General features: G+C 40.5%; 1 protein-coding gene across 1 annotated transcript in view; it reads right to left on the bottom strand.

Moving 5' to 3' along the window:
* Nucleotides 1-4,193: 4,193 nt before the first annotated feature.
* The window catches only part of slc17a5 (solute carrier family 17 member 5), a 67,457-nt gene continuing 60,611 nt past the window's right edge, over nucleotides 4,194-11,039 (bottom strand). Inside the window, exons 10-11 of the mRNA XM_068021085.1 lie at nucleotides 5,925-6,015; nucleotides 4,194-5,285 (exon numbers count right to left, since the gene is read on the bottom strand). Coding sequence (XP_067877186.1) covers nucleotides 5,166-5,285; nucleotides 5,925-6,015 — 211 coding nt within the window. The 3' untranslated portion in view covers nucleotides 4,194-5,165. The remainder of the gene's footprint in view (nucleotides 5,286-5,924; nucleotides 6,016-11,039) is intronic.

Below are 11,039 nucleotides of genomic sequence, written 5' to 3'. Positions count from 1 at the left end.
ACTCGTTGATTTTTTTTCCTGTGTTGCAGCAATGCTCCTGTCATTAATGTACCCAGCAATCTCCTCCCCACTGCCTCCTGAGTAGATGTTTGGAGGGTTTTCTGGCTCCAGAAAAGTGTATCCCCCTCCTCATCACTACCTGGACTAAGGCCTCCAGTGTAGCATCAGAGAGCTTTGGTGCCTGCTTGCTTCCTCCTTCAGTTCATTTTCTGCAGCCAGAATGAACCTTCCCTTTAAGAGGTGCTGGCTGCTTTTAAGTAGCATCTTTGGCTTCTGATGTCACTGCCCTCCCCTACCCCATCCCACCCAATAGGCGTACCTATTGCAAAGATCGATCCTCTCCTTCAAAGTGACAAGAGCTGTTAAGAGTAAAAACAGAAAATGCTGGAAATACTCCGCAGGTCAGGCAGCATCTGTGAAGAGAAAAATGGAATTAACGTTTCAGGTCAATGATTCAGAAATGATGATGAAAGGTCATCAACCTGAAACATTAACCCTGTTTCTCCCTCCACCGATGGTGCCAGACCTGCTGAGTATTTCCAGCATTTTCTGTTTTCATTTCAAATTTCCATAATGAACTTGAGGTCATCCAAAACTCTGCTGCCTGTGCCCTAACTTGTATCAAGTCCTGTTCACCCATCACCCTGCGCTTGCTGTCCTATGTTGGCTGTCGGTTAAACAACCTGTCGATTTTTAAAATTCTCAACCTTGTTTATAAATCCAGCTATGGCCACACCCCTTCAGCCCTACAACCTTCAGATCTCTGCACTCCTTCAATTCTGGCTTCGTCAGCATCCCCTATTTTAATCACTCCACTGTTGGTGGCTGTGCATTCAGCTGTCAGGTCCTAAGCTCTTGAATGTCCTCACCAAACCACTCTGCCTCTCTTTCCTCCTTAAAACTTACCTCTTTGACCAAGCTTTTGGTCATCTGCCCTAATATCAATCACTTTAGGTGGCTTGACATCAAAGTTTCATTGATAATGCTTCTGTGAAGCACCTTGGGACATTTTATGGTGTTAAAGGCACTATATAAATTGGTGGTGGTTGACTGTGGGTGTCAGGTGCTGCTTCCAACTTGCAAATATAGAGTCTTGAAGTATGGGCACGTAAAGTTGTGGGAGGATATCTTGCAGTTGTGGCTAGAAGTTTGCTTTCCAGGGCTCCTTTTCTGCTAGGGAGGGAGCAGTGTTTTTGTTGTTCTTGGAACGTAGGCAACACTGGCAAGGCAGTATTTATTGCCAAACCCTAATTACCCTGAAGCTGTTGAGCCAACCATATAGTGTGGGACTAAAGGTACATGAGATGCAAGTTAGTCTCTCTGAAGGTCATTACATACAATTAGGAATACAGAAATAGCCCGTTTGGCCTCATCAGATCATGCTGGTGTTTATCCTCCATGGGAGTAGTAGTCCTAATTCTTCTCTCCTTGAACCACCTATCTAACCCATTTTTAAATGTTGAAATGGTCTCGGATTTAATCATTAACTCCAGTAGTGCATTCCACAACCTCACTACTCTGTGTGTAGACTCATTCTAGACTCAACCACTTGACAGTCTGGTTGTCCATTGCTTCATAATTTTAAACAGCGACATCAAATCCCCCTGTAATCTGCTATTTTCTAAAACAAAACTGCCTCAATGTGCCAACTGGGTTTTTATTACAATTCGGCAGCTTTCATAGCCATTTTCTGGTGCTAGCCCATAAATTACTAGATTTATTGAATTCAGTTTCACAACTTGCTCTGGTCGGGTTTCAACAGATAACCTCAGGGTTGCTGGGCAAATACCATCACTACTAAGCTGTACTTTTATTATCTGGATTAGGAGTTTAAGTTAAGTTCTTTCCTGCCTGTCAGTCAGCTGGTTTTCTGTGGTTTGTAGAAATCAATGACCAAACTGAGACCAATTTTGTAGAGGCTGCTCACTGTCTAGATTGCTAAGGGTGGGAGGCATTTACCTCTTTAGTTGGAGTGCTATTTAAGGCTCTAAGCTAGAACTTCACTCCACTGTAAGGGTGCTTGTAGCTAGCAGTCGCATCTGGTCCTGTTGAGGCATATCAGGGAATTGTAAGCTGGAAGATCAGCTATATTTATACTACATTTTTAATCATTTTTTGAAGTATATCTTTAATGTGGTACCAAACTGAATTCCCTTGATAATATTTAAATTATAGATAAATTTAAAAAGTGAGTGTCACTTTGGACTCATATTCTCTAAACACTTAGATTTGAACCACCACGAGAGGGGATCTCTGAATGCCTGCACTCTTCAGGGATAGTTCAAGCCAGTGTAATTGGGGTACAGTTGAGCCAAAGCAAATACTGGAATATAAATGCACTATCATAGTACGTGCTAAAGATTTACCATGTACATTTTTTTTTAAGGTTGGGCTTCTACATGCTATGATTAGCTTAACAATCCCTAGGGCAGTGGCTGCAGTTTCTTTTCGTCATATATACATGTTGAATGTTTTCTTGAGAGGGATTATATGATGCAGCACTGTGCTTGCTGACCTACATTAGTTGAATGTCCACCAATTTAAATTTCTCATTTCTCCATGACTTCTACTCCCTATCTCTAACCTTCTCCAGCCCTATAACCCTACAATAATAATGTTCCTCCAATTCTGGCCCTGAGTGCATCCCCCACTTCCTTTGCCCCACCATTGGTGCCTGTACCTTCAGCTCTCAGACCGTATGCTCTGAAATTCCATCCTTAAATCTCTCTCTCTCTCTCCTTTAAGACACTTCTTAAAACCTATATCTCTTTGACCAAGATATTAGTCTCTTTCTTTGGCTCAGTGTCAAATTATTGCCCGATTATGCTGCTGTGATGCACCTTGCAACTTTCTGCTATGTTAAAAGTGCTATTTAAATGAAGCTTGTTGTTGTAAGATGGCATGCCCAAACAGTGCTCCAGATGGGGTCTGGCCAAGGTTCTGCATAACAGTAGCATAACTTCCCCCTCCTTTGTATTCCAGTCCCCTTGAGATAAAGACCAACATTCTCTTAGTTTTTATCACTTTTTGTACCTGTACATCCAAATCCCTTTGCTCCTTCACAGTGTCTCTCCATTGAAAATATTCTGATTTGTCATTCTTGGATCCAAAGTGGATGACCTCACACTGAATGCCATCTGCCAGTTTCACCCACTCATCCAGTCTGTCTATGTCCTATGTAATTTCCTCATCCATCTACACAACCTAATGTGCCTCTTCACTTTGTCTCTGCAAATCTGGATGTGCAACGCTCTCTTCCTTGCTGCATATGGTGAAAAGCTGAGGCCCCTCTATAGATCCTTGGGAAACATCCCAATTAGAGAACAAACCCTTTATTTCTACTGCCATCAACCTCCCAACCCACATTACCAGGTTACGTCCAATTCTGCATACTTTTACTTTGGCTACTAATCTCTCATGTGGAACCTTATCAAATGCCTTCTGGAAGCCAAAACAGACAACATCCATAGACATTTCCCTGACCATCATGTTAGTGACCACCTCAAAATATTTAGCTAGTCAGACATGACCCACCCCTCACAAATCCATAATCTCTTTGATCAGCTCATACTTAAAGGTTTTGGGCAAGAGATGCAGGACGAATGAGAGGAAGAACTTTTTTATGTGACGAGTGGTAATGATCTGGAATTCACTGCCTGTGAGGGTGGTGGAAGTGGAGACCATCAATGATTTCAAAAGGAAATTGAATGGGCACTTGAAGGAAATAAACTGGCAGGGCTACGAGGATCAAGCGGGGGAGTGGGACTGACTGACTGGTTCCACGGAGAGCCGACATGGACTCGATGGGCCTAATGACCATGACTTGTTCAAGTGTTCAGTCACTCTGTCCTTGGTGGTAGATTCCAGTAAGTTCTTCACATCCGACACTAAAGTATTCCGTTTCCTGATTTCTTTCTCCTCAAATAATGGAGTGACATTTTGTATCCAAAGGCACAATCTACAGAAGTTTGGAAAATTGATTAAATCATCTGCAATTTCCTCACCTGTTTCTAATACCCTAAAGGTAGAAACCATCAGTTACTGGAGATTTATTGATCTTAAATGCCTTTCTTTTCTTCATTACCATTTAACTTGTGTATATATAAAGGGGAACTTTGACATCACATTCTATACCAGAAATAAAAATTGGTATCAAATGATAAATGAGTAAATGGATGATTTACCACTGACGGTCCATTTAATTCCTTTATTAAATTTACTGACAGTTTGGAAATTTAAAGTTTACACAAGAAAGCTTTTCTTATTAACTTATTTTTAAGTTCCTTTGTACCATTGATATATTTTCCTCTTCCTCTGCTGTGAAAACATGTACAAAGTATTCATTTAACAAGTCTACCTGTCCAGCATTGTTCATTTTCTTTCATACGCCCTTTTTGCTATTCTTCTTACAGTCTGTGTATTCCATTGTTGCTTTTCGTAGCTCTCCCAGTCTGCATTTCCACTTTTCATTGTTTGCGTGAGCCATTTCTTTTAGCTAATGCTGTCTATCTCTTCGGTTTAATGATCAGTGTCCATCATGGCAGCGTACAGCTGGACACATTACTTGTTTGTACATACATTGATTAGACTGCACTCAGTTATATACATTTGTGGCATTCATGATGCTAATCTTAGATTAAGAAATTCTGCAGATTAAAGGCACTGTTTACTCACTGATTCTGGTCACCAGGGAACCCATTTTTGATCAGTAACTTAATTAAAAGGACCAGGTCTAGTCACTATTTATTTATATAAAAAGAGGAACTTCCGACATCATATTCTACACCAGGAATAAAAATTGGTTATCTAATAATAATGATTAAACAGATGATTTACTGATAGTCTATTTAATTCATTTATTAAACTAATTTACTGACAGTTTGGAAGTTGTGCATGCTATTCGATTTCAGCATTTAAAATTTACACACAAAATGGGCTGGAAATGCTTTGGTAATTTTTATTTTTGAATAGTCAGAGAAACCCTGGATTAAGCTGGATAAAGGGATACAAGCAGATTATCTGGTGACTATTGTTGGTAGTGATAAAAGGAAAGCTCAGCAATGTGAAAGACGATGAGTCCAGGTCATATGGTAATTTAACAATGCAGGCACTTTTCAGGTCACGTGATTAAAGTAAAACGTACTAAAGGTCAGGCGGAGAAATGTTCAGTGATTGATTGCCCAGGATTGGACTACACCTTTCCCAAAAATGGTGAAAAACAGAGCACCAATCACATCAATAGCACCAGCAATGTAGAATACATTTCGCCAATCTGCAATTGTATGCTGTGGAGGAAAGGGGAAAAATAAAATGAACACTAAATTTTGATTAAGCAAAGCACGTGCATTCTGCGTATTAATATAAAATGTACAGGCAATCCCACTTGTCATTAGCAATGCCAGTATTGGAGAAGACTGCAAGATTTCCCTTGTATGCTAAATGTATTATAAATTAATACTTTGCAACAGTTTGATTTCAATATAAATAGTGCAGAGGAAATATTTCATTGGATAGTCTTGCATAATCAAATTAGAAACCTATTTCTTTCATGGTAAACATGATTTATTCAGGACATGGCTCTAATTAAAGTCACAAGTGTTATTTTCTAGGTCACAGTTGACATTTCAAACTGGTTAAGAAGTTATTTACAGGACCTTTTCAAAAACCATTTCAACAACTAGTACCACATTCCAAAGCTACCCACATAATATGTTTTCTGAAGTTATGAGTATTTTTGCCCATCACTGTGACTTCGAGCTCCAGACATAATGTTTTACTTGCCCAGGGATTCCTCCTAAACATTATCATTTTAACGACTGATCTGCTTGTTTGCTAACAATATAGGTGGAAATAGTTTGCTTGATGAGAAAGTTAGCATGCACTGTTTCTCACCTGTTAAGAAATATATAGAAACTTATACTTACATTGTACGTCAAGGCTTTGGCAATAACTGGTCCAACCATTCCTGGGATAGTAGCAAATGTATTTGTGATTCCAAGTAAAATTCCTGCATACCTGATAATGAGTAAGCATCTAGATTAACTTCTATCGTAAACTTTTATACAAAAAGTTAAAGATTTCCCCCCCTCTCTCCAAAACATCATTCCATGGTATAATTGCTGAATGTGAGACAGACTCCAGCACCAGTTTGGTTCTGCAGCTCAACCAACAGCAGACTCTGGAATGGGTGGTACGGTGGCAATGGACATTGGAGCACTCAATGTGCCTCATAGTGGGAGGAATGGAACTTGTGTAAATTTCACCGTTCAAGTCAGTTTCCAATCTAAACCATTCTGAACAGTGAACAGCTATATGAGGGCTATTTTATCCTACAGAGAGATGAGAGAAGCTCAGAGGATTATAAATGTTTAAAACATAGGTGGAGGCCATTCAGCTCAACATGTCTGTACCAAACTCTTTACCACAGCAATCAATAAATCCCACTGCCCTGTATCTCTGCTTCAAATATTTATCCAATTTTCATTTTAAAAATGTAATGGGCTCTTCCTCAACCACTCCTTGTAGCAAAGCATTCCATGCTCCAACTTTGTAAAGAAATTTCTCCTAAGCTTTCTCTTCATTCTTTGACAATTGAGGACCCCTCGTTAGTTTCTCCTTGACTAGAGGAAATCATATAATCATGGAATAGTACAGTACAGAAGGAGGCCATCGAGTCTGCACAGGCACTTTTGAAAAGCAATACAGTTAGTCCCATTCCCCATTCTTTCTCCATGTCTCTATACAATCCCCTTTTGAAGTCTACTACTGAATTTGTTTCCACTACCCTATCAGGCAATGCACTCCAAATTCTAAAGTCTGGTTGCATAAAAACATTTTCCCTCATGTTGCCTTTTTTTTTGCCAGTCACTTTAACCAGAGAGCACAGATTTATCGAACCTTCAGCCAGAAAGATCTACATCTTTCATGATTTTAAACACCTCTATCAAATCTCTGCTCTTACCTTAGTTACTTTAAATTCTTTATAGTTTAAAATAAAACTTATTACATCTCTGCTTTCGTTGCCCTAGTGGAAAGTCACACTATCTTAAGTCCTGCTGAAATTCATGAACAGGTACCACACTAAGCAAGATGTCAAACTGCTTCAATAACCAAATACCATCAACTTTTTGACTCGGCTAGATTGACTCTGATTAATTCCCAGTCACCATCAAACTGCAAAGTATTTTCATAAGGCTTGTATGCAGGCTTAAACAAGGCACCAAAGTGAAAGACAGGAAAGCAAATTACCTGGTTTATACAGGACAGCTCTTGTTAAAGGCAAAAAGATTTTTCAGCAGTGACATAGAAAAAAAGCACATTTTATTGCTACAGAAAGTCTGAACATAGATAATAGACAATAAAGATCAGAAGTGTGCAGCCTCAGTCAAACCACTATCTGTGAATGAACCAAATTACCAACACTGAAATTCTGGAGCTTAAATTACTGCAGATTTGTACATCGACAAAGAACTTTGCTATGGGAACTGTACATTTAGCTGACAGAAGAAAATTATATTTTAAGCAGCATAAGAATTGTCATTTCTAAATACGTTAAATGAAACAGAGATTTTTTTTTAAGCAGACCGTTGGAGTTTTGTCCACACACTTGAAGGATAGATCTGATAAATGTATTTGGTTTTGTGTTGATGATCTTTCTCAAAATTGGAATCTTAAATGGTAGAAGCATCAGTGTTGAATCTAATCTGCCATATTCTATCCTTTCATAAAATAATGGAGGTTAACTGATCAAATAATAGCGAAACAAATTTTACCAAGACAAATTTTCAATCGAGTTCAAAAGAGAAGCACCACACACCAATTTAGATACTTAATATATTAAGCAAAACATTCTAAGGTGTTTCAGAAGAGGAAAATAAAATCAGGACACAGAGTAGGGATTGTGAGAAATGTTAGCAGGTAACTGATGGTGAAAGATGAAGCCAGGTAGATTTTGGGAGAGAATTTCAGAGAGTAGGGCTGTGATAGTTGAAGGTCTTGCCAGTTATGGTGACGTGACGAGAGAATAGACAATAGTCCATAATGCAGAGGAAAGGAGGGAGAACGGAGAAGTAGGGCTGGAGGGTGTTGTGGACGTAAGTTGTGGCATGGAGAAATTTTTAGATAAGGACAAGAATTTTCAAATAAATGCGCTGGGGAACTAGGAGCCGGGGAAGTTGTCAAAGCTGGACTCGTCTTGATACCAGATAGGATGTGGGTGGTAAAGTTCTGTATGAGCTGGAGCTTGTGTTAACACAGGAAGCAAAGAGTGGGCATAAATTGGGAATTTTCAAGTTGGAAGGCAGTGAAGAATGGAATGCCATAAGGATCAGTGCTGGGGCCTCAGATATTTACAATCTATATTAGTGACTTAGATGAAGAGACAGAGAGTAATGTATCTTAAGTTTGCTGATGATACGAAGGTAGGTGGAAAGGTAAGTTGTGGGGAGGACACACAGGCAGTAAAGAGATATAGACAGATTAAGTGAGTGTGCAACAAGACGGCAGATGGAGTATAATATAGGGAAGTGTGAAGTTGTTCACTTTGGTCGTAAGAATAGAAAAGCAGAATTTTTTTTTAAAGTTGTGAAACTTGTAAGTGTTGATGTTGAAAGAGACTTGGGTGTGCTTGTACAAGAAAAGCAGAAAGTTAACATGCAATTGGGAAGGCAAGTGGCATGTTGGCCTTTATTGCAAGGGGATTAGAGTACAAGAATAAAGAAGTCTTGTTACAATTGTACAGGGTTTTAGTGAGACCATATCTGGAATACTGTGTGCAGTTTTGGTCTCCACATTTAAGAAATGATATACTTGCACTGGAGGCAGTGCAGCAAAGATTTACTAAATTGGTCCCTGGGTTAAGAGGGTTGTCCTATGATGAGAGGCTGAGTATACTAGGCCTATTCTCTGGAGTTTAGAAGAATGAGAGGTGATCTCATTGAAACAGACAAAATTCTGAAGGGGCTGGATAGGGTAGACAATGAAATTGTTTCCACTGGTCAGGGAATCTAAAACATGGGGGCACAGTCACAGGATAAAGGGCCGATCACTTAGGTCTGAAATGTGGAGAAATTACATCACTCAAAGGGTTATGAATCTTTGGAATTCTATACTGCAGAGGGTTGTGGATGCTCCAGCGTTGAATACATTTAAGGCTGGGATAGACAAAATTTTGGTCTCACAGGGAATCAAGGGATATGGTGAGCAGGTGGTAAAATGGATTTGAAGCCCAAGATCAGCCATGATCATACTGAATGGCAGAGCAGGCTCGATGGGCCATATGGTCTATTTCTGCTCCTATTGCTTATGGACGCAAGCTTCGGAGACTGAAAGTTTAAGAAATAAAGTATGGAAATGTGACATTGATATGGTTGAGAGTTTGTGGTGGTGGGGGCAAGGTATAGATTGAGGTGGCTGATATTGTGGTGGAAATAAGACTTGTTATGCATGGAGTTTACAACGCAGTTCAGGGTTGACCAAGACATCAAGAATGCAAACTGAGCAAGCAGCTGGAGAAGGGATGGAATTGGGCTACGGTGCAGTGTTTATGCTTGACTGGATGGCTGCAGTCGTCAATTTTTTTTATTCTTTCATGGGACATGGGCGTCATGGCTAGACCAGCATTTATTGCCCATCCCTATTGCCCCCAAGAAGGTGGTGGTGAGCTGCCTTCTTGAACTGCTGCCATGTCGTGTAGGTGTACCCACAGTGCTATTAGGAAGGGAGTTCCAGGATTTTTACCCAACGACAGTGAAGGAAGGGCGATATAGTTCTAAGTCAGGATGATGTGTGGTTTGGAGGGAAACTTGCAGACCGTGCATCTGCTGCCCTTGTCCTTCTAGGTGGCAGAGGTCGTGGGTTTGGAAGATGTTGTCCAAGGACCCTTGGTGAGTTGCAGCAGTGCATCTTGTAGATGGTACACACTGTCGGTGATGGAGAGTGTAAATGTTTAAGGTGGTGGACGGGGTGACAATCAAGTGGGCTACTTTGTCCTGAATGGTGTCGAACTTTGTGTGTTGTTGGAGCTGCACATCCAGGCAAATGGAGAGTATTCCATCACACTCCTGACTGTCAGGTAGATGGTTGACAGTCTTTGGGGAATCAGGAAGTGAGTTACTCGCCAAAGGAAGTTCTGACACATCTACAACTTGACATAGGACAAGCAATTGGGCTCAATTTTGGGACCTCTGCTGTTTAAAATTTGCATGAATGAGTTGGATTCAGAAGCTCAACCTAAACTGTGCTAATTTTCAGATAATACCAAACTATGAAAGACAATGGAACTGGTGGAGCTAGCCCAAAATTAGCAAGATTTGTATAAAATATCTAAGTATGAACAACGGCAAGTGAAATCTAAAGCAGGCAAGTATAAAGTACTGCACAAAGGGAGAAAAGACACACAATGAACAGTATTGAAATATCTAAGGCTGAGGGTGAAATCTATCTAGGACTCTTTGTTGACTCCACGCTCAACCAATGTAGAGCAGCAATAAGAAGGCTAAAATAATGTTGAAGTATGTAGCCAAGACAGAATTTTTTTTTTATGCATTCATGGGATATGGGCGGCACTGGCTTTGCCAGCATTTATTGCCCATCCCTAATTGCCTTTGAGAAGGTGGTGGTGAGCTGCCTTCTTGAACCGCTGCAGTCTATGTGAGGTAGGTATACCCACAGTGCTGTTAGGAAGGGAGTTCCAGGAATTTGACCCAGCAACAGTGAAGGAACGGCGATATAGTTCTAAGTCAGGATGGTGTGCGACTTGGACAGGAACTTGCAGATGGTGATGTTCCCATGCATCTGCTGCTCTTGTCCTTCAAGTTGGTAGAGGTCGCAGGTTTGGAAGGTGCTGTCTAAGGAGCCTTGGTGCGTTGCTGCAGTGCATCTTGTAAATGGTATACACTGCTGCCACTGTGCGTCGGTGGTGGAGAGAGTGAATGTTTGTGGAAGGTGTCGAGCTTCTTGAGTGTTGTTGGAGCTGCACCCATCCAGGCATGTGGAGAGTATTCCATCACACTCCTGACTTGTGCCTTGTAGATGGTGGA

This window comes from Heterodontus francisci, chromosome 3 (genome assembly GCF_036365525.1).
Source record: "Heterodontus francisci isolate sHetFra1 chromosome 3, sHetFra1.hap1, whole genome shotgun sequence".
In the NCBI taxonomy this organism is placed as follows: Eukaryota; Metazoa; Chordata; class Chondrichthyes; order Heterodontiformes; family Heterodontidae; genus Heterodontus; species Heterodontus francisci.
The sequence above is the reverse complement of the archived record's forward strand: the minus strand, read 5'-3'. Positions and strand labels throughout refer to the sequence as shown.